This window comes from Myotis daubentonii, chromosome 2, assembly GCF_963259705.1.
Source record: "Myotis daubentonii chromosome 2, mMyoDau2.1, whole genome shotgun sequence".
Classification (NCBI taxonomy): Eukaryota; Metazoa; Chordata; class Mammalia; order Chiroptera; family Vespertilionidae; genus Myotis; species Myotis daubentonii.
The window spans coordinates 6,434,291-6,457,737 of record NC_081841.1 but is presented as its reverse complement, the minus strand read 5'-3'; the positions used below and the strand labels follow the sequence as shown (position 1 = coordinate 6,457,737).

The following is a 23,447-nucleotide window of genomic DNA, read 5'->3' as shown; positions in this document are numbered from 1 at the left end:
TGTTCATCTGTCAGGCTTACTGATTGCTTCCCTCAGAGCCTTTCCTAACTCCCCTCTGGCTCCGGGGATGAGATGTATACCCAATCAGTGAACCAATAAATAGCAAAATATAAAATTAAATCACATAATGGTATTATCAAGAAAATAAACGGAGTGATTGGAGAATATTGTAGATCTGGGAGTCTGGTCTGGAGGGCTTCTCGGAGGAGGTGTCGCACATTGAGATTTGGGTGTTGAGAAGGGACCAGTGGGAGCCAGCAGGGAGATCTGGGGAACTCTAGGTCTCCCCGGCCTAGGGCACAGCCAAGCGCAAAGGTCCTGAGGCGGGAATGAGCGGGGGAGGCAGCCAGAGAGCGGTAGGAGAGGAGTCTGAGCCCTGAAGGGGTGGGTTTCACTGGTAGTGTGGGGTGGATGGTGGGATGGAGAGGGGGTGGGTGACATGACCTGATGTGGGTTTAAAGAGATCTTTCCAGCTGCTATAAAGGGACAGCGCAGGGGGCGGGAGTGGACGCATAGAAACTGGGAAGCTGCTGTCATCGCCTGGCAAGAGGTGATGCTGGCCTGGGCCAGCAGGGAGGCGTGGAGCGATTCGAGGGCTACTCTGGGGAGGAGGGAGCAACAGCCTGGCTGCCAGACTGGATAGGATTTGAGGATGGGCCCAGTTTGGGGTCTTGGCAGCTGGGTGGGAGCCAGTGAGGGGGGCGTGAGGTCACTGAGGGGCTGGGAGAGACGAGATGAGACCAGTAGCCCCAGTAGGGGGGTCTCGGAGCTCGCCTAGGGGAGGGACCATACCCTCAGCCGGGAGAGGGCTGGTGGGAGTCGGGGTTGACGAGCTGGAGCTTCTTGGAGGAGACAAGGGCGCCTGCTGTCCCTCACCATGTCACCACTCCACATGCGGGAGGGCCAGGCCACCTCACTCCACATCTTCACCGAGAGGGGGCCATGCTGGGTTAGGTGAGCGACATTGCCACCCGGAAGTGGGCAGCCGTCAAGACGACAACGTGGAGAGGAGTGAGCAGGGCAGCCAGCTGGTGCCTGCAGCACGGGGCAAGGGCAGAGACGCCTCCCCACCGCTCGGCCTGGGGGCAGATGTCCCGTGCAGGGCGAGACGGGTGGTGCCATGTGGCGCTGGCAGGCCCCCAGGGCTGCGGGCCCAGATCATCCCTCTATAGTTGATCTGGGGGAAACTGAGCATCTGCCCAAAGACGTTGGAAGCCAGGGCTCTGGGAAGTGCTGGGTGAATGCAGTGGCCTCTGCCACTCCCCCCGCCTCCCACACGGCTGGGCCCAGCTCGCCCCGGAGCGGGGGTCAGCCCAGTGCCCGGCAGTGGCCGCACAGCCTGCCAGCCCTGTGTGCAGACGTGGAGTAAGGCGGGCCCGGCCCCTCCCGCACTGTGGGGTGGTGACACGGTGCCGGACGTGGGCAGGTGGCCCCTCCTGGATCTCATGCTGATCCTAGAGTTTGGAACCTGGAATTCACTCCTTGAGTGGCTTGGTTCCCATTCAGGAATGGGGCTGGGGGCAGGCCTGGGCAGGAGGCCGGCACCCTACTTACTTGCTGTGGGCCCCCAGAGTCCAGGCCTCTCTGAGCCTCAGCTTCCCTCTCCGTGAAATGGGCCAAGTGAGTCTGTTTTGTGGGGGTGTTTTTAGGTTTTACCTTTCGAGGTTTGGGTGAGGATTAAATGAGATGCTTGCTGATCAATGTCCCAGTGACGCAAGGCCCTTGTGGGGGCTGTGGGCCGTCTCCGGGGCTCATGGGGAGACAGAGCGGTAACTGAGTCTCAAGCAGGAGTGTGTGCGGGGCCAGGGCTGGGGAGAGTGACTGGGGAGGAGGGTGCCAGAAGGTGGCTGGTAGCCGCCACCTCCCAATAGAGTTTTGAAGGGAGAGAAGAGGTTCACTCCTATTTGAAAGATGAAAAAGCTGGGGAAGGGCATTCATCTGGGGAGGTGGGAACAGCAGGGACAAAATTATCAAACTGCGCCAGCCCCAGCCCCTGGGATGGCTGAGTGGGGGCTGGCAGGTCTCTGCTTCGGTTGGTACCTGAGTCCAATAGTCCAAGATCCTGAAATTCTGAGCTTCTGCAATGCCTTCCCGTTTGTTCTTCTGCGTTGGGCACAGCTCTGCTCCAGGTGCCATCTGGAATCCATTTTTAAAAAGTCCCAGGATTGGATTATAAAGATGGCAAAGAGCACAGAGCCTTGGCTTGGCTGGCTTACCGGGGAAGCGTGTGTTTGTTTTGGGGCGTGTGTGTGTGTGTGTGTGTGTGTGTGTGTGTGTGTGTGTGTGTGTGAGCATTTCTCTGTAGCGCCAGGGAAGGTGTTTCCTATGCCTGCCAGCGACCAGCAGCCTCCCTGCATCCACTCCTGCTCCCTCACTGCTGCTGCTGCAGCCGCACAATTTCATTCTGGCTTAATTTCCGGTTCTCCATGGCTGCTGTGTGCCCCTGGCTGGCCCTGCAGATCTGGCCCTAGCAAGCCACCCCGGAGGCCACAGGGCGCCGGCTTGGATTTAGAGACTCGGGTTTGAGGCTGGATTCCCCCTGACCAGCTGTGTGACCTGGGCAGGTTCCGGAAGCAGCTGTAACATGAGAATGAGGACGTGGACCACAGGGGGTTAATGAAGTCCCTGAGTGGCCCTGAGGGAGTCCCTCTTTACCTGGCCAAGGTGGGCCCCAAGGGGCTGAGGGACCGAAACCGAGGTGCCTGCCTGCTCCTGGGTGCTCCTCCCACTCCAAGTAGGGAGATGGCAGCTAAATGGAGACGTTAAACAGGGCTTAGGATCCTAGAGGGAGGCTGGGAGACCACAGCGGGCTGGTCGTGTGCCCTTGGCAGCCTTCATTCCCTTCCCCGAGCCTGAGTTTCTCCATCTGTGGACTCTCAGGCCTGGTTCAGGTGAGGCTCCCCGTCCGGCCCCTCCCTGCAGCCTGCAGGGGACCTAATGCGCGCATGCCTCTGCTCCTGATTGTCAACCCCTCCCAGCCTGCCCTTCTTCCTCCTCTCCCCCCACAGCAGACCTGCCAGCAGGTTCTGGTGGCTTTACTTTCAGAATACATTCAGCACCGCCCACTTCTCAGCATCACGCTGCCCACACCAGCCCCGCCCTCATCCCTCATCCCTCACCCCTCACCTGGGCGCTGCTTTCACCTGGGCCCTACTGCCCTTTTTCTCCGTTGCAGCCAGGGTGATTCTTTTTAAACCTAAGTCAGAGCAAGTCACTGGCCTGCTCTTAAGCCTGAAGTGCCTCCTGAATTCCCCCTGCCCCTCAAGGCGCTGGGGCCAGCCCCTGCCTGCCTGTCACCTCACCTCACCGACTGTGCTCCAGCTACACTGGCCTCCATGCACCTCCTCAACACACCAAGCTTGTTTGTGCCTCAGGGCCTTTGCACTTGTCGTTAACTTCTTGAAATATTGCTCTTCTACTCAAAGGTCACTTCATCAGAGCCCCTCCCCCCAGTCACCTAGTGCGTCTCCTCTTGCCCCACTTTATGCTTTTTCAGGACACTTGTCAGGACTTATCTACATATTTGTCAGCTGAGCATTTGTCTCCCTTGCTGAGAACAGGGACCTGGCCACCTTCTCAGCCTCTCCCACAGGCCCTGGCACGTACCAGGTGCTCAGGAAACACTGTTGAAGGAATGAACAACTGGTGGCAAGCCCCAACTCTCTGGCCTCCAGGATGAGACCTCCCAGGCCGTGGATGCAGGGGGCCCTCTAGGTGCAGAGCAGTCAGGCCCGACAGCACATGCCCAGCAGAGGGGCCACCTGGCAGCTCACTCCACCTCCAGGAACATAGAAAAGTTAGTTACAGCCCTGGCTGGTGTGGCTCAGTGGATAGAGCCTCGGCCTGTGGACTGAAGGGTCCTGGGTTTGAGTCCAGTCAAAAATAGGGTTGTGGGCTTGATCCCCAGTAGGGGGCATGCAGGAGGCAGCCGATCAATGATACTCTCATCATTGATGTTTCTCTCTCTTTCCCTTACTCTCTGAAATCAGTAAAAATATATTTTAAAAAAAAAGGAAAGAAAAGTCAGTTACAGCTCAGGACCTGTGGGTGGGAACCAGCTTCCAGCGAGTGAACAGGGCCACGGCCGTGAGAAGGTGGGGGAGCAGGTGTTTGGTGGGAAGCGTAGGGGGTGAGGCCTGGACCACCCGCCTAGAAGCTTGGATTGTATCCAGAGGGCAGTGGGGAGCCACTTAAGTGACCTTCATGCTCCAGGGGGTAGGGATCCACGAGAGCTTGTCACCCCCTGTGACTTCTCACTGCATTTAAATTCAGCGTCCCCACTGTGGCCCACCAGGCCTGTCCCTCCTCCCTTTTGTACCTCTCAAGTCCCAGCTCCCTGGCCACACTCCGGCCACGCTCCTTCTCCCATGTCCAGCCTTTGCCCTTTCTGTTCTGCCTGAAACACGCGTTCCCCTGACCTTGGCAAGGCTGGCTTCTCAGCTCAGCTCAGAAATCACGCTTCAGGCTCTGCTCCATCCCCTGAGCACCTCCCTCCTCCGCCTGGGGGGCAGGCAGCCGGGAGCTGAGTGTCGCCTCCTCCTTCCCTCCTCCTTCCCTCCTCCCTCCGCCCTGCCCCCCCTCCTCCCTCCGCCCTGCCCCAGGCCCTGCCCTCCCTCAGAGGGTGTTTTGATCTTGCTCCTTACCCTCTTGGGACACATGGTCTCCGCACTTTCCTCCTGGTTTCTCCCAGGACTCCCTGCTTCTCTCCCCCAAAGGGGCCCATCCTAATGTCTCCTCTGCTGTCCCCACAGGGACTTGCACCCTCTTGCTTCCCCTCCCACCTCCTCTGGTTTGCTCTTGGGGGGGGGATCCACCCTGTTTCCACCTCTGGCAGCAGCCGCAGGGAGTGTGTCTTTCAGGAAGTGCTTTGAAGTCAGCATTCCTCTTGTGCCCCAGCACCAGACTTCGCCTCCAGTCACACTGCCCGATCCAGTCACACTCACTGCGGATCCAGTCACACTCACTGCGGATCCAGTCACACTCACTGCAGATCCAGTCACACTCACTGCAGATCCAGTCACACTCACTGCGGATCCAGTCACACTCACTGTGGATCCAGTCACGCTCACTGCCCGATCCAGTCACACTCACTGCGGATGCAGTCACACTCACTGCGGATCCAGTCACACTCACTGCAGATCCAGGCACACTCACTGCGGATCCAGTCACACTCACTGCGGATCCAGTCACACTCACTGCAGATCCAGGCACACTCACTGCGGATCCAGGCACACTCACTGCGGATCCAGGCACACTCACTGCGGATCCAGTCACTCACTGAGGATCCAGGCACACTGATGCTTTCTTGCTGACCCTCAGGTCTCAGGAAAGATCACTCCGTCCTCTGGACCTGCCTCCTGCAGCTGAGAGTCAGCTTGGTTGCCGGAAGCCGGTCCATCCTTGCTGCTTGACACAGTCGCTGCAGGGAAGAAACATCTGCACAGCTTATGTTTCAAGGGACCTGGCGTATATGGCTTACTGTTCTTAATATGTTTACTCCCCTTCTTAGCGCTATGTGTTTTAACCAAGGTCACCTCTCCGAGAAAGGTTGTTTCCCCAGGTAGGGATTTTTCCCTGAAGATAGGGAGGGAATAAAACCCCTTAACTAAGTGCCAGGTGGGTAATTAATCACTTTAACTACGAACAATCACGCTTAAGCTACATAACCTTTACCAGGTAGGATAATCCCTAGTCAGTCACTTCCTTGTAGCTTATCAGTAGAGCAGTAACCTTGGAATAGCCCTTATAATGGAACACAGAGATTAACCTAGACAGGATTAAACTCAACAGAACTAGATTAACGGACATCCCAACCTTTGGAATAGAATGGATAGGATTAAAATCAACTGGTATAAATACAGGTGTAACAAGACAATAAAGACAGAACTTGGCTGGAGATCCTGGCTAGAGAACCTGGGTAGGCTGCTGACCAACTGAACGCAGTCTCCGTGTTATTTATTCTTCGCCGACTCCGTCCACACCTTTGGGAACCCATGGACCCGCTGGGGCTGGACCCCAACACTTGGTCAGGTGGACAAAAGCACAGGACCGAGAGTCAGGAGACCTGGGTTCAGGTTCAGCCTGCACTGCTAGCAGCAGCGTCACCTCTTCCTGAACCTCAGTGTTTTAGTCTGTAAGTCAGGGCAGTACAGTCGCCCTCTCTGGTTCACGATTGTGAAGACGCAGACCCTGTGACAGGCGGAGCTGTGAGCCAGGACTGCCCGGTCTGAAGGACTGACTGGGTGTGTGTCCCTTCCCAGTCAGGACTGGCCGACGTGTGCCTGTGGCGGACCAGGACACAGCCCCATAATCCTTTTTTTTTTTTTTAGTTGCATAAAAACTCACATAACATACAATAAACAATTTAAAGTATACAGTTTATTTAGTGCATTTACAGTAACCACCATCTCTCTCTAGTTTCAAAGCTTTTTCATCATCCCATAAAATGCTCTGTACCCACTAAATAATCATTCTCTCCCCCCGCCCCCCCCCCCCATACCCTGGGAACCTCTAGTCCGCTTTCCGTCTCTATTACAGATACAGAATGTAAAAGAAACCATATAATACCGACTTTCTGTGTCTGGCTTTTTTCGTTTTCCACTTGTTTTAAGGTTATCTGTCTGTGGCATATATCAGAACTGTGGTCCTCTCTGTGGCTGAATAATACTCCATTGTATGGATAGGCTATCACTTGCTTCTCCATTCATCCACTGGACATTAGGGTCAGAATCCTTCTGAACACAGAGTCATGAACCAGTGGTGTCCTACACTCCTTGAGGAAACATTTTCAAATCAATCCTCCCATTCAACGTAGACATTTTTGTTTTATATATATTACTACTATGCCCATGTGTCGTGTCCAGCACATTATAAAACCCATGTAAAGTGTAGACATCTTAAAAAGATAAAAAAGATAAACAAAATAATAATGCTTCTCATATTTTTCCCCACACCTGCCTTGGAGTCACTAGCCATCCTGGATGTCAACCGAGTATGAGAATAAGTCTGGCTTATATTGAAATTATAGTGTTTTTGTGGAACAGTTGGAAAGCAAAGAGCAGTGGGAAATGGATGGTACACACTCCCTCTGGCTGAGGCTCAGCCTTCTCGCGTGTGTGACCGTGGGTCGGGGCCTGCTCCTCCTCGCAGTCTCAGGGCAGGCAAGAGGCCGGAGGGAAAAGCATGAACTTTAGAGTCAGGTCCCTGAGTGTGAAGCCAGCTCTGCCACTGACCGAACGTCACTGTGTGACACTGGGCACGTTCACGAGTACCTGCACCTTAACGGCCTCATCGGCAAAATGCCGATGGCACTGGTTTTGTATTAGTCGGCTATTGCTGCGTAACAAACTACCCCAAACTGCAGTGACTTAAAACAACAGACATTTGTTATCTCACAGTTCCTGTGGGTGGGTATCTGCTTAGCGAGGTGCTGCTGCCTCAGGTCTGTCACAGGCTACAGTGGGGGGCTGTGGGCTCATCTGACGGCTGCGAGTGGATCCATGTGCAAGTCCACTCACACGGTGCTGGCAGGACTCACTTCTTTGTGGGCTGTTGGGTTGAGAGGCTCCGTGCCCTTCTGGCTGTTGACCCTCAGTGCCTAACCAGGTAGGCCTTTCCATGAGGCAGCTCAAAACATGGCAGCTGCTCCCATCAGAGTGAGCAGGCAAGAGGGGCCAGGAGCCAGAGCCTGAGACTTTCTCACAGAAGTGACATCCCACCACTTTTTGCCATATTCTGTAGCAGCCACTCGGCCTCGCCCACAGTCCAGGGTGTGAATACCAGGAAGTGGGGTCCTGGGGCCATCTTAGCCGGTGCCAGCCAGACTGAAAGAGACCTGTTGGGGGGTTAAGTGAGGGACCCCAGGGAACTCGCTCATGGTCGTGCAGGTTCCCCTGTAACTGGCAGGATCATTATTTTTCCCTCCATCACTCCTTCCACGTGTCAGGGCCTACACGACAGGGAAGGGTGGGACCAAGGACAGACAGGTGGGGCCTGAGGCTTCCGTGGAGGGGAGGGGTGCACAAGATGGGGGTGGAGGCTGAGCAGGTCCCCTGCCCAGGAGCACATGAGACCACTGGTTCTGGGAGGCCGGGTCCAGTCCTAGAGGAACCTTGGTGTCGGAGTGCAAGAGGCCTTCTCAGGACCTGGCTGGCGGGGTAGGGGTGGCAGGGACACATATCTGCAGTGAGAGGGTCCTCAGATCTGGGGTTGAGGGTGGAAGCCGTTGATCCTGCCCTGTGCTGTGTGACCCCAAGTAAGTTGCCCTCCCTCTCTGGGCCTTCCTCTGAAATGCCTGCTTTTTGGGGTGAAGAAAGTCAGCATCAGGCTGAGAGGTGTTGGTGGGCAACCCCTTCCCCCCCAACACCGGGCTGGTACCGGGTGGGGCCTGCCTGGGTCTCATGCCTCCCCTGCCCCTCGCCGCCCTCTTCAGGTGTTCTCCATCGTGGTGTTTGGCTCCATCGTGAACGAGGGCTACCTCAACACCCCCTTGGAGGGTGAGGAGTTCTGCATCTACAACCGCAACCCCAACGCCTGCAGCTACGGTGTGACCGTGGGCGTGCTCACCTTCATCACCTGCCTGCTCTACCTGGCCCTGGACGTCTACTTCCCGCAGATCAGCAGCGTGAAGGACCGCAAGAAAGCCGTCCTGTCGGACATCGGTGTCTCGGGTGAGCCCCCCCCAGCCTCTGCAGAGGGCTGTCCCGGCCCGGGTCCCGTTGATGCCCATGCACACCTAACAGGCGGGTGAAGGCACAGGCTTGGGGGTCACAGGGCTGCCACGGGGAAGCGTGGGACCAGTGCTGGCCTGCAACCCCAGTGACCACAGCTCCACAGCGAGGAGGGACTGCAGCATCCAGGGGCGCCCTCTCCACTCAGTGCCACCGCCCTCGTGGGCCCCTGAGAACTAAATAGCGCTGTGACTGAAGGCCCTGGCACACAGTAGGTGCCCTGGGCGGGTCAGACTCTGGAGCTGGCAGCCTAGGTGACCTGCTGCACTTGCCCTTCAGAAACGGCCTTGGCAGAGGTACCCTGACTCCGTCCCACGAGTTTGGAGAATCTGATTGGTGGAGGCTTAGGTTGAGATTCAGTAAGAAAGACATCAGCCTCACTAGCCTAAGGCCACGGTCTGAGGTCTGGCAGGGACCTCCCTCCATTTCCAGGCCTGGGACTCAGGACGAGCCTGGCGGCAGGTCTGGGGGCCCTTAGACCTGAAGGAACCAGAATAAAATTCCTAGTTCTCAAACTGTGTCCCACAGAGCCTCAGGGTGCCCCAGCAGTGCCTGTGGGCGGGCCTGGGCGCCAGAGGGCCATCGCTATAGAGGTCGAGGCTCAGGCCCACTGGGGTTGCACCACACCCTTGCCCTAGCCCCCCTCCCCTTCCCCCTGCTCAGATCTCTGTGAGGCTGCAGTCAGGGGTGATGGGGTGTGGGGGTGCTCCTCCCAGGAAGCTGCAGGCTTTGGGGTGGATGGGGGACAGTCAGGGACAGCTGGGAAGTGTGCTTGGCTGAGGTTAGAGAAAGGCCGGCCCAGGCTGATTGATGTTCTCTCTCTCTGTCCCTCCCTCCCGGCCTCCGTCCCTCTGTCCCTCCCTCTCCCTGCCCTGGCTCTCCCTGGGCCTTTGCTGGATCCTTTCCGTGACCTCTCGGCTGCATCTGACCTCTCTGTTCTCGCCCCACCTTCCCTGTGCCCCCTCTCTGCCCCCCTCGGGGGTGGGGGGAGGGCTTGGGAGATGTGCTCCTGAACCTCTCCCTGTTCCTCGTTCCCCATTTCCTCCCAACGTACCCCCTCTCCCCACGCGTGGACTGTTCTGCCTGACCCTGGTGGACACCCCAGCCTTCTGGGCCTTCCTCTGGTTCGTGGGCTTCTGCTACCTGGCCAACCAGTGGCAGGTCTCCAAGCCCAAGGACAACCCGCTTAACGAAGGGACGGACGCAGCCCGGGCCGCCATCGCCTTCTCCTTCTTCTCCATCTTCACGTGGGTGAGTAACCACCTGCCCACAGGCTCCGGGCTGCGGCCTGCCAGCACGGCAGGGGCTCCATCCTGCTCTGCCCTCCGCCCGGCCGGGCTGCCCCCGAGGAAGGAGGCTGCCCCCATTGCCAGAGAGGACAGTCACGGGTGATGGCAGGCCCTGGCTTGGTGCAGAGCGCCCACCACGGTAGCTGGGTGGGTATTCTCTCTCGTCGGTAACAGGCGACGACGCTGAGGCTTCCCAGCAAGATGAGGCTCCGAGGCTTTAGGCTGGGAAGGAGCCCAGGCCCAGGACGCAGGAGACGTGGCTCACACCCTGGAGCTGCCTCTAATTTTCCGGGCCTCTGTCTTCCCATCTGTAAAATGGGGGAAGGGCGTCACAAACTCAGGTGCCCCCCTGGCGGGCCAGGCAGCATGTCCATGCCTGACCTGCAGGGCACCCTCTCCTCGGCCTGTCCTGAGGCAGGAATGGGGCCCTACGGCGGCCAGGTCTTCCGTGTTCCGGAGAAGCCAGAAGCCTGAGTTTCTGTGTGAATCTGCTGTTTGTGTGTTGGCAGTGTATTTGAGTTACTGGTAAGAAAACGTGTGGGTCAGGGAGAGCATGTCTCTGAGGCAGCACTTGTGGGCTCTGAGCCCAGTGGTCTTGAGCGCCACCAGCGAGACAGCAAGACCGCCCTGGAATGAGGCTCCAGGTCACCTCAGCGTATCCCTCCCTCCTCTCCTGCAGATGCCTGGGTCGCATCGCTCTCACCCCAAGGGTCCCCTCTCCCCTGGCCTTCGAGCAGCCCTTGGCCGAGCCTTCTGCAGGGAGGAGCCCCCGTGCCGCACCCCCCTGGGGCGACTTCTGTCTCTTGTGAAGGGCCCTGGATATCCATTTCTCATGGGACCCTCGCCCTGATACCATATTGGGAGCTAGCGTTTGCAAGGGGAGGCCCGTGGTTCAGGCCCCAGCAGGCCAGCTATGCTCACTCCAGACCTCTGTGTCCTCCAGGCTGGGAGGGAAGCCCGGAGACCCTGGGTACTCAGACCAGAGAAGGTCCCCTGGAAGCGAGGCCGTCCGGCCCACAGGGAAGAGTTAGGGAGCAGCAAGCCCTGAGATGAGAGGGCGCTCCCAGAGGAGTGGGTAATTGGACACGGAACTTTCAGAGGAGGGTGATGGGTCCCCGCCGGCCCACTGAAGCCGGCCTCCCTGCAGGCCTCACCCCTGCTCTCTCCCGGCAGAGCCTGAGCGCTGCCCTGGCCGTGCGGAGATTCAAGGACCTTACCTTCCAGGAGGAGTACAACACGCTGTTTCCCAGCTCGGCACAGCCGTAGGCCTGCCCGGCGTCCCGAGGCAGGGAGCCCTGTGTCCCACCCCCTGGCGAGGGTGTGGGGCAGCCTCCTGCCTGCAGCGGCCAGGATGCCCGGGCATCCAGGGCAGTGGAGGGCTGGCTCGAGAGGCCAGTTAAGACCTGCCACTTTTCCGTTACCTCTTTTGTTTACCCTTCATGTGTCCATTCATTCAGTAAACATTTATTGAGCAGCTGTTTTGTGCCTAGTGATGAATCAGATGGAGGTCCCTGGCCCCAGGAGCCCATGTGCAGGGAAGGGGAGACCGCCAAACCGAAATCTCCCTCAGTGGACTGCCATGGGCTGTTAGAGGGTGGGAGGCGGCTCCCTATGTGGGCTGCCAGGGTGCTGAGCCGTGGACAGTGTGAGGGCCTGTGCCACGGCTGTGGCATGAAGGCTGATCTTCCAGTCCCAGGGGAGGCTGGCGCCCAAGGGAGGCCTGGCTGAGGACATCAGAGGACTCCAGTCCTGATTCTGCTCTCTTGTGCTGTGTGACCCTGGGCAAACCCCTGCACCTCTCTGAGCCTCAGTCTAATTCCCTGGACTGAGGAGTGATAGTGGACCAATCTCTCAGGACCATTATACGGATGAGACAAAGGCTGGCACAGAGATGCTCAATAAATGTAGGCTCTTTTGTTCTTTCATTTGTTCCCTCATTCATTTATTCACTCAGTCATTTATTCATTCATTTATTCACTCATTCTGTCCAAGGAGTCAGGGACACTTCCACAATCTTGACTTCGGGGTGATTCTCATGTGGCGAATCCTTGTTCTGCTGAAGGACTTAGGCCCCCAGCTCTGCACAGGCTCCCTCCTTGGGGCCCTCGGGTGCCTGGGCAGGAAGGAGTTGAGGAGGTGCTGGAGCGCAAGCAGGCCCCAGAGCAGAGCACACAGCGTGAGCCTCCTGACACTGGAGGCATCCAAGGGCAGGCTGCTGAAGGCACAGTGGAGGCTCAACAGTGCGCCTGACCTGCAGAAGCAGGGCACGTGGACACCGGGTTCCTGGGCTCTGAGCAGAACTCCCAGCCTCCCCTCCGCACCCAGTCCAGCAGGGGCCCACGTGGCCCCTTTAACTGGATGCTAAGGGAGCCTCGGCTCAGGGAGGGCAGGGGAGTGTCCACAGTTGGCACGAGGTGCCCGTGGTCAGAGGCCGCCCTGGAAGGATCCGCAGAGGTCATTGCTCCGGCCCTCTGTCTCCCTGCAGGAAACCAGCCTGGACGGGGAGCCAGGGGCCCGGGAGAACCCGGTCTGCAGCTGTGTCTCTCGGGGACTCATTCATCCCTTCCCCACGTGCTCCTGCGAGCTTGCCGATGACTCGGGGCGCTGAAGGCCAGGCGCCACGGCAGGGGCTGTCCCCCTCCCTGCTTCTCCAGGCTCCTGCGTGAGCTGCCAGCAGCCAGGACCTCATACAACATAGAAATACAGCAGGCCCCTGCTTTCCTCGGCCGGCTCCTTCAGGCCGGCCTTTCCCGGGCCCCCGGCACTTTGCTTTAAACCGCCACTTCCCAGGAAGGGCTGCCCCTCGCAGCTGCCTCCACTGACACAGATCAGAAGTTAATGCCTAGTCACTGGGCTTCTGGAACTTTCTGGAATTAAACACCAAGCACCTGCGTCCGACCTCATGGCCCTTTGGGGTTCCTGGTTGATTTGGTGCTTTGTCGGGGGGCTGATCAAGGGAAGGAGGTGTGGCCTGGGAAGGCCTGTGCTCAAGCCTGTGTTCTGGCACTAACTCTGCCTTGAGGCCTCCCTTCTCTAGGCCTCAGTTTTCCCAGCTCAGAAATGGGGCTGTGGGGTTCCCATCACAGGCAGGTTGCCTGGCTGAGAGACTGTGGAGAGCGCTCAATGTAACCCTGTTAGCTACTTTTATAGAGACATTTCACTTACTCCCTGGCTTGGTGTGGTCAATGTCATGGTCCTTAATAACAATATAGTTGCTTTTACTGAAAAAGAATTCCCCACCTATGCATGGATGCGGGAGACAAGTTTTTCCCAGCTGAAAACAAAGGGGCTTCAGTGGTCATATCAGGCTGGTGGATGTGGCGGCAGCTTCCCCCTTGGGGACCCAGCGTACAGTAAATGGCCAAGGCTCCGACAAGTCCTGTGCTCCTGAAACTTCCTGTTTAACTCAGTTTCCCAAACTCGCCGGACCAAGCGGTTTCCATCAGAATTAGGTTCAGCAGCAAACAGCAGTGGTTTAAACGAAGCCCAGGCCTGGGCAGACAGTCCGAGGCTGGCGGAGCGGCTCCAGAAGCCTTTGGTGACCCAGGCCTCTTTCATCCCGACGACTTGGTCCTGGACCTCGTGGTCCATTTTAGCAACTAGCGCTCCAGCCATCACATCTGCATTCCAGGCATCAGGTCAAGGGTGAGCAAAGAACTTGGGGTGATCTATTGGCCAGAACTTAGTTATTTGCTCGCATTTGCTGCAAGAGAGGCGGGCGCCTTAGGAGACGGCCACAGTTCTCTGTCCCACCAAGAAACTTCCTTTTCCCCATCCCGCACAACAGCCCCGAGGACACAGTTTGGAAGGAAGTGTGGGCCTTTGGGCCATTGTGACACTCCGCAGTGGAGGCTAGGATTGTTGGTGGCCCAGAGCGACCCCTGGGTTTGGGGGACACCGGGCAGGTGTCTTCTCAAGTTCTGGAGGATGTGGTTGTGGGCCTCTCCAGGGCTGCTGCAAGGACCGCTTTCCGCCCATCGGCCACCTTGGTTTGTCTTTGGTGCTTTAAGATATTTAACCTTCTGTTGCCTGTGTCTAGCGAACTAACCGCCACTAACCCGGTGCTCTCGTCTGTCTCTCCCCTAACCATCCCCTCCCCCCTGTCCTTGTCCCCCCGGCCCTCGTCCCCAGGCAGGCCAGGCTGTGCTGGCCTTCCAGCGGTACCAGATTGGCGCCGACTCGGCCCTCTTCTCCCAGGACTACATGGACCCCAGCCAGGACTCCAGCATGCCTTACGCCCCCTACGTGGAGCCCAGCGCCGGGCCCGACCCCACCGGCATGGGTGGCACCTACCAGCAGCCAGCCAACGCCTTCGACACCGAGCCCCAGGGCTACCAGTCGCAGGGCTACTGAGCCGCGGTGACCGCTTCCTCCTCGCCCAGTCCCCGCCTGCCCCAGCCCCAACTGCCCCCTGCCCCCTCCTCCCACACCCGGCCCCCTCCCTCCCAGGCTGCCCTGCCCAGCTCCTCATCAGCCTCCCAGTTGTTCCTCTGAGGCCCAGGGCGGCTTGGGGTGGGCAGGGCATAAGGAGTTGCAGGGGGTGTGTCTACGTGTGTGTGTCCAGCAGGAGCCTAGGGTGTGTGCATTCATCCATTCTGTCATCGAGCATCCATTGAGCACCTACTGTGTGCTGAGCCCATGCTTGGCATGGGTGTGAGAGAAATGGTGTCCGGGAAGGGGGAGATGTGGAGGAGGCCTTTTGGTGCCAGCGATGGGAATGGTGAGAAAGACGGGTGATGCTGGGAAGGTCTGGCCGCAGGGTAACTGAACACCCGCAAGACCATAGGGCTGTCACCAGCTAGGTGTGACACAGCAGCCCTGCTAGGAGCATCGGGCTGTCTGCGTTTTATGGTTGTAGAAACTGAGGCCTGGAGAAGTCAAGGTCACTCGTCCAGGGTCACTCAGGCAGCCAGTGATGGAGGTGGGGCCAAGCCTAGGCTGCCTGATGGCAGGGCACCTGCTGTCCCTTGTCCCGGCCTTCCCCATCCCTCAGCCTGGGGCTCCAGTGCTTGGTGCCCCCATTACTCTGGGAGGCCTCGGGACCTCAGCCCTGAGACACCCCGATTCTGCTGCAAGCTGGGGGCCTATTCTGCCCTCGCTCTTCCCCAGCTGGACAGCCCCTCGCCATGTTCCCACCGGCCCCTCCCAGGGTGGGCATCCCCTGCATACCACTCTGCTGTGTGTGCCCTGCTGGGGGCTCAGCACCTTTTTTGTGGCCTCCCAAAGGACTGACCACTGTCCCTGCCCCTAGGCGAGGCCAAGACCCTGCCCGCAGCAGGTGGAAAGGAGGCCCAGAGGGGAGCAGCTGGCCAAGGTCACAGAGCGTGAGCGGCAGAGCTGGGCGTGCTGCCTGGGTTTCTTGGCCCCAGCTGCCCAGCAGGCGGCCCATTCCCTGTCCTGTGACTCCCAGGAAACAACTGATCTGAGACATTGTCTCACCTTGCCCTCCTCTGGGGTCAGCCAGCGTGGGGGCTCCAGGAGCCAAGGGAAGGAAGGTCCCTCCCCTGGCCCTCAGGGGGGCCGGTCTCCCTGTGGGAGGCTGAGTAGAGAGGACAAGGACTCTGGGCCCGCATGGCCAGCCTAGAGCTGCTGCCGTGGTCCGAACTGCGCCAAGATGAACGGTGAGAGCCCTGGTGCAGGGTAGGCTCGGGGAGGCCACAGGCTGCAGAGGAGAGAGTAGCGGGTGTCCCCAATGCACAGGGAAGATGGGGGGGACTGTTGCACAAGGAGGGACAGGGAGGCCTTGAACGGTGGAGAGGGGTGTTGGCTGTTCTTACCACGCGCACCTGATTCCCACAGAAGAACCCTAAGAGGCAGTAATAGCAGCTGTGGGGCACCTGCTAAGACTGGGAGCTGACAGCCGGTCGGAGATGAGCGCTAGGCCCCCCAGGGACCAGGGTGCACGCTGGGCTGAGGCCCCAGGAGGGTCCTGAGGATGGAGGAGTCAGCACGGCGGAGAGGGAAGGAGAAGGCACTTCCTCGCCAGAGAAGTAGCATTGCTATCCCCACTTAACGGGGGAAACTGAGGCTCAGGGAGTGTGAGTTAGCAGTGGGGCATGGATTCGAACTCGGGTCTGTTCAGGTCCTCCCCAGGGGCAGCACTGGGGAGAGGACCCCAGACGGCCGGGCAGCAGCTGCTTGTTGCTGAGTGGCCCGGCTGTGCCAGACCCAAGGTTTCGGAGCCGTAAGGGGGTGGGTGGGGCGGGTGTGTTTCTGGCGGAAGTTCTGAGCCCAAGCAGGAGGCAGTGAGAAGTCCTCCCCGTCCCCACTCCCCACCAGGAGCCTCCCCTGCTGACGGGCACTAGGAGACCCCGGGTCTGCCCCGCTGTCCTCCCGGAGCCCCGCTGTGGTGGTGCTGGGCTGGAGGGCAGGGTACGTTCCACTTCATCCAGTCCCTGGGTGTTTATTGCAGACTCCCTGCCACCCTGGACCGGGAGAGTTTACAAGGCCCCTGGCAGGGGGGGGGGGTCACTGACTCATCTCACTCAGCATCCTGGGGTACAGCCCAGACATCCACCATCAGGCAGGGGCCAGCCCACGGTGGAGCTGAGAAACGGGGCGAGAGATGTCGGAGGGCAGGGCGTGGAGGGGACCCACGGCTCCTGACTCCCCTCCTGGGAAGTTGGGGAAGCCTGTTCTTTGTGTCTCTGAGGACCCCTGGGGGCCCAAGCTGGGAGGCCAGAGTGTGGGTTTCCTTCTCCCATCAAGCACAAGGCAGCCCGGGCAGACTGGCTCCACACAAGGTTAGACTTGCAAGGACCCTCGAGACAGGAGTCAGCCGGAAGACGGTGACTCGTCCAAAGTCCAGCACAGAGCTAGCGGTCCAGGGTCCAGGCCTCCTGCCTCTGAGCGGACACTCACCCTTCCCAGTGACGGCCGCCTGCCTGGGTGTGGCTCTAGGTCTACCCGGGGGTGTAACGCCGCCGAGAGACTAATTCCCAAGGGACTGGCATTCCCTCCCCCCCCCGCCCCCCCGCTCCAACCTTCCCTGGTGATTCTTTATCTTCAAAGACTTTTCCAGGGTCCCAGGCCTCCCCCGTGTAACCAAGAACCCCCACTTGTTACCCCCTCGGGGCCCCCAACCTTGAACCAAGACCCCTTTTGACTCTAAGGAGCACGAAGGGGGAGCTCCCCTCTCTGGAGTTTGTGGGAGGATGGGCTAGTCCGCCGTCTCCCAGCGCTGCGCCTCAACGTGCCCCTCCCCGTCCCCTGGTGCCCAAGCCTTTGGGTGCCCGCCCCTCCTGCAGCGTTACTGCCTGTGTATAGTATAAATATATATTTTCTATATATAAGATGTATAATATAAGGCTCCGCAAATATATCTGTGTGTGTGCGCGTGTGTGCAGTGAATGGTGGTCCCCATCCTGGGCCCCACCCGGGACTCCCCCACCACCGGGTTCAGTCTCTCAGGAGTGAATCCAGTGGCCCCGCGGCACCCTCCTTTCTGACATCCGTCCATTTGTGGTGAACCAAGTGAAGGTGGTGACTTCCGGTGACAGTAATAAAGTGAAGACTCAAAACCCACCAGCGGGTTGCAGCGTGTGGCCTTGTGTTCTTGCTCTTTGTTCTTCGAGAACGTGGCTTGGGATTGCCCACCCGCCCTCTCCCCTGACCTGGGACATGTTTTGTTCATCTTTGTTTAGTAAAAAGTAAAATCATTACAGTTGAAGCCAGCGCCTCCCACTTTGCATATGTTTGCACGCACGCGCACACACACACACACATACACATGTGCACATACATTACTATTCCCTATCCTGGACCCTTCCCCAACCTCCAGATGCAACCAAGATTAAGAGCTTGACCTCATTCCTCCCAGACCATTTCTATGCTTCTGTGTATGCATATGTTTGTAGGACACTGTTTTTTGGGTTTTTTTTTTTTAATTCTTTATTATTGAAAGTATTACATATGTCTCACTCAGGACACTATTTTTAAAAATATATTTTTATTGATTTCAGAGAGGAAGGGGAGGGAAATAGAAACATCAATGATGACAGAGAATCATTGATCGGCTGCCTCCCGCACGCCTCCTCCTGGGGATCGAGCCCGCAACCCCGGGTATGTGCCCTGACCAAACCGTGACCTCCTGGTTCATAGGTGGACACTCAACCACTGAGCCACACCAGTCAGGCTGCAGGACACTTCTGAAAGTTAGTGGCCCCCAGGCCCTATAAAGCGCCAGGCACCGCGCTGGGCCCTAGGAGTTCAACATTGGACAAGGCAGCCTTGCTGTCTCGGGGAGATGGATGGTAAACCCACATGCAAGCAAAACGTAAGTTGTGAGAAGTGCTGAGAGAACGGCAGCAGATGCCTTGTAGACCTGGGCGCGGAGGCAGCTCCTCTGGGCAGCTGCCCCAGAGCCTGAGCTCCGGGGGGAGCGGGCTTCACCGGCGAGGCAGTGGGCTGCTGAGGGCACTGGACACACCGTGTCCCTGGCCCGGGAAAGCTCGCAGGAGATGATGAGGGGTCGGCGGGCCAGAGGGTGCCCGGGCCCCACGCTCAGGGCCTGAGGCCTCCGGAGCGGGTCTGGTTCATCCTGAGGGATGGGGAACCCCCAGAGGGTGAGTGACCATCTGGGTGTGAGCTCTTCATAGGCCACTCGGTGGTCAGAGGCGGTCAAGAGGCTGCTGCCCATCGTTCAGACAGGAAGATCACCGTGGCGATGGGAAGAGCGGAAGTCAGGATATATTTGCGGAAGTAGCCCATCAGTTCGTGATGGACTGAGTAAAGGCGGGTGAGGGAGGTGTGAGAACTCCCACAGGGCAGGGGTGGTGGGGAGGAGCAGGTGAGCTCCGGCCTCCGTGGCCGGTCAGTCCTGGTGCTGGCGGTGTCCAAGTCCCTGTTCATCCGCAAGTCCCACCTTCAACCCTGCATGGGAGATGCCACCAGGCGCCTGATTGGACAGAGGTGAACACGTGATCCACGGGCTGCCCCCTCATAGGCTGACAGGTCCTAATGTCTTGGTGCCAAGACGGCCCCCAAGATTAAGCCAATCAGATTGCTTCCCTCCATGATGGGGCAGAGGGATTGGTCAATTGGAAACTCCAGAAGAGGTGAGTGCTAGGTGCCAGTCTACCCGGTTCCACCCGCTTTGCTGTAAGGCGGCCTCAAGGCTGCAAGGCTTACAATCAGGAGCCCTACCAGCCTTGCAAGGGCCACCCTGAGGCTGCTGCCCACCTGAGGAGCAGACCCCCGGGACACGGAAGGACCCAACAGACCCAACACAGGGTCAGCCCTCCCCCCGCTCCACCTGGGCCTCCCCTGTAGCAGCCCCTCCCCCCCACCCCCGCAGTCTCCAATGGAATGGCGATCACTTACAGTCATGTGGCCCTCCGTTGCACCTGTCTTCCTCATCAGATCCTCCAGTCTTCACAGTTACCAGAGCACTTGTCACATATGGCACCTCCAAAAAGAACTTCAACATTTGACATCAGCCCTAGACAGTTTGGCTCAGTGGATAGTGTTGGCCTGCGGATCAAAGGGTCCCGGGTCTGATTCTGGTCAAGGGCACCTGGGTTGCAGGCTCCTCCCCGCCCGGGCCCTGGTCAGGGCGCTTGCAGGAGCCTACCAATTGATGTGTTTCTCTCACATCAATGTTTCTGTCTGTCTTTTCCTCTCTCTTCCAATCTCTCTTAAAAAAAAAATCAATGGAGAGGAGGGGCCTCAGGGGGGAAAATCAATGGAAATTATCCTTGGGTGGGGATTTTTAAAAACACACACAAAAAATTTGATATCAACATCTGAAGGACTAGGATCTGCCACCAGTGGGGGCAATTCAGAAGAATGCGCCTCAGAAAGGGATGCAGAGGACAGCACACTGGAGAGTGTCAGCCACCGAGAGGACCAGCCATCCCCACCGCCATCACTTTAAAAAGTTACAACGTGATTGTCATTCGTTGGACTGGAGGGAAGTCATTAATAGCTGAAAAGGGTTTTAACAGAGTCAGGAAATTTGGGGAAATATGAAAACCCTTTCAAAGAAATACTAGCTTTCAGTATCAGAGGCCCGACATGATTTGCAGGGCCTAGTTCAAAAGGAAAATGCAGGGCCTCTTATTCTAAAAGCAGTAAAAAGAAAATAGTGCAGTTCAAGGTACTAAAACAGAATGCTTTTTCCTTTCAAAATATTTTTATTACTTATACAATTGTAATGGGGTAATAGTGACATGAGTAATATCATAACTTAAAATGGTAACAAAATAATATTTTGTCCTAATCCTGTATAATAAAAGGCTAATATGCAAATCAACCAAACGGTGGAATGATTGGTCGCTATGACGAGCACTGACCGCCAGGGGGCAGACGCTCAATGCAGGAACTGCCCCCTCGTGGTCAGTGTGCTCCCACAGGGGGAGCACCTCTCAGCCAGAAGCCGGGCTCACAGCAGCGGTGGTGGGAGCCTCTCCCGCCTCCGCAGCAGTGCTAAGGATGTCTGACTGACGGCTTAGGACATCCCCTGAGGGCTCCCGGACTATGAGAGGGTGCAGGCTGGGCTGAGGGACCTCCCCCCCCCCCCCGCCCCGAGTGCACAAATTTCATGCACCGGGTCTCTAGTATAATAAATAATTTACTAATATAGCTGATTGATAATTAGATTTTTCTACAAATTCAATTATTAGGTCATCAAAATGCATACTTTCGCCAATGTCATTTCAGCTGACACTCGGGCCTACCTCATGTCATTGCGCTTTGCTTTATTGAGCTTCACAGATGTGTGTTTTACAAACTGAAGGCAAGACCCTCTGCCGGTTAAAAGATTATGACTCACTTTATTGCAATAATCACTTTACTACAGTGGCCTGGAGCCGAGCCCGCTCTGAAGTATGCCCGGAATTGAAAGCTACGACGGGCAAATGCAAGGTCGCAATTTTTTATAATTTTTAATTTGGAGAAGGATCTTTTTGCAGATACAACTTACTGGAGTTGGTAAGAATATTTCATAGGCTGTCACATTAGGAGAAATTTCTGGTAAAGCATTTCAAAACATAAGTTTTAGCTGATGATTCTTGTGGAACAATTTTTCTAAAAAGATTTAATTCTCACCCTGCACACTGGAGGGTTACAAGTTTGATTCCCGGTCAAGGGCACATACTGAGTTTCAGGTCCCATCCCTGCCCTCAGTCGGGGTGCATGTGGGAGACAACCAATCGGTGTGTCTCTGTCACATTGATATTCCTCACTCTCTCCTCTCTTTCCCCCCTCCCCTCCCTTTCATTCTCTCTAAAAATCAATGGAAAAATATCCTTACTCTTTGGGTGAGAATATAAAAATAAATAAATAAAAAGATTGAACTCTCCATACAAATCAATTTCATATAAATCTGAATTTAATTTTATATGTATATGGTGACACTGTAACGTTTCCTCTAACATTTTCTGTAACTTGTGGAGGTGGTACGAGAAACTGAAAGTGACTTCATGCTCCAGCCGGTGTGGCTTAGTGGTTGGAGTGTCCATCCCATACATCACAGGATGGCGGGTTGGATTCCTGGTCCGGGCACATACCCAAGTTATGGGTTCCATCCCCAGTTGGGGCACGTGAAGGAGGCAGCCGACTGATGTTTCTCTCTCCTCTCTCTCTCTCTCTCTCTCTCTCTCTCTCTCCCTCTCTCTCTAAAAATCAATTTAAAAATTGTTAAAAAGATAGTGACTTCATGAATTGTATATAGTTTAAATAACCTCTTTTATCATTTGATTGCTGTATCTTTGACAAGGAAAACTTAATTTTAACATTACCTTCCTCATTAATAATGAAACTTCACATAAAAATAGAATTATTTTCTGTAGAATATGATCTTTAAATTTAATTTTAAAGCCTGTGGTTTTTTTTATTTTTATTTTTTTGCTTTGCAATGTGGCAGCAGTTTTCAAAATCAGAGATGCTACACACTGAAGAATTCTGACTCTCTGATATGCTTTATTGCAGCGTCCACGTGGACGCTCTGGTTCTGTAATACTTCACTGGGTTTCCGCGTGAGCGCTGCCTTAGGCTGCAGGGCTTGTATTTGGGAAGATGCTACAGGACAGACTCTTCCACGCGGGGTCCCTTCCCTCACCCCGGCCCTGGTGACTGCAGCCATCTGCTGTAACTGCCAGTCTGGGCACAGATCCTGGCCTGGCTGCCCCCTTGCAGCTCCACGGTGTCCCAGACTGCCCAGCCATGTGAGCGTACCCCGGGTGGCCAGGCCAACTGCTCAGCACCCATGCTGCCTGCTGCCCTGCCACTCCTGCTGGCAGGAGCCTGCTTGCTGCCACCTGGTGTATCTTCTCTGCTCACACACATGCTTTAGTGCCGAATTGGGCTTCTCTTACAAAACATGGTTCAAAGACAAAGTATTAAGTATTTCAAGGCAGGAAAGCAGAGCATTAAACCCAGAGCTGAGTCCATTCTGAGAGTGGTGTGCTGTGTGACTGCACCGGTCACATGCCCATGAGTTTAGCCTTGCCTGAAACACTGACTCCGACCCCTATCCATTTCCCCTTTTCCCTCTGCTTTTAGTCTCCTAATCAATCAGACAGCTGCACTTGGGAGCCTATAATCTCTACACTAATAAAAGACAAAGATGCTAATTGACCATACCTTCACTATGCCCTAAGCCACGCTCACCAGCTGATCAGAGCAACTATATGCAAATTAACCCAACAAAGATGGCGGCCGGCAGCCACGGAGCTGCAGCAAGCAGGAGGCTTGGTTGCCCCCGCAATGGAGGAAGCCAAGCTTCCCTCCTGCTGAGCCTGCTGTGGCCTCCGCAAAAGGCAACAAAGTTTCAATTATAGAAGACAAATAAATCCCAGATACCTGCTTCCAGCCAGCCTCTACTGGGAGCTTGGGTGGCTGGGGGTTGTGGCCAGCCTGCAAACAGCCATCAGCCCCTCACCCAGGCTGGCCACACCTTCATGGGTGAGGGTCCCCACTGAGGGGCTTACCCAGCCTGAAAACGGCCCTCAGCCCCTCAACCAGACTGGCCAGGCACCCCAGCAGGACCCCCACCCTGAAGGGACTGTGGCCAGCCTGAAAACGGCCCTCAGCCCCTCACCCAGGCTGGCCAGGCACCCCAGGGGGACTCCCACCCTGAAGGGGCTGTGGCCAGCCTGCAAACTGCCATCAGCCCCTCACCCAGACTGGCCAGGCACCCCAGCATGACCCCCCCCCCACCCTGAAGGGGGTGTGGCCAGTCTGAAAATGGCCCTAAGCCTCTCACCCAGGCTGGCCAGGCACCCTAGTGGGGACCCCCACCCTGAAGGGTCTGTGGCCAGCCTGCAAACAGCCATCAACCCCTCACCCAGGCTGACCAGGCACCCAAGGGGGGACCCCCACCATGAAGGGGCTGTGGCCAACCTGCAAACAACCATCAGCCCCTCACCCAGGCTGGCCAGGTACTCCTATATAATAAAAGGGTAATATGCAAATTGACCCTAACAGCAGT

The 23,447-nt window shown here is 56.8% G+C and overlaps 1 protein-coding gene across 3 annotated transcripts in view; it reads left to right on the top strand.

Moving 5' to 3' along the window:
- The window catches only part of LOC132226940 (TGF-beta-activated kinase 1 and MAP3K7-binding protein 1), a 70,236-nt gene that overhangs the window by 9,763 nt on the left and 37,026 nt on the right, over window positions 1-23,447 (top strand). The window contains exons 2-4 of one of the 3 annotated variants that reach the window (XM_059681492.1): window positions 8,432-8,669; window positions 9,835-9,980; window positions 14,150-17,687. In XM_059681492.1, coding sequence (XP_059537475.1) covers window positions 8,432-8,669; window positions 9,835-9,980; window positions 14,150-14,371 — 606 coding nt within the window. In that variant the 3' untranslated portion in view covers window positions 14,372-17,687. Of the gene's footprint in view, window positions 1-8,431; window positions 8,670-9,834; window positions 9,981-11,191; window positions 11,944-14,149; window positions 17,688-23,447 lie in introns of those variants that run through there. The other 2 variants (XM_059681493.1, XM_059681489.1) reach the window with 2 other exon arrangements.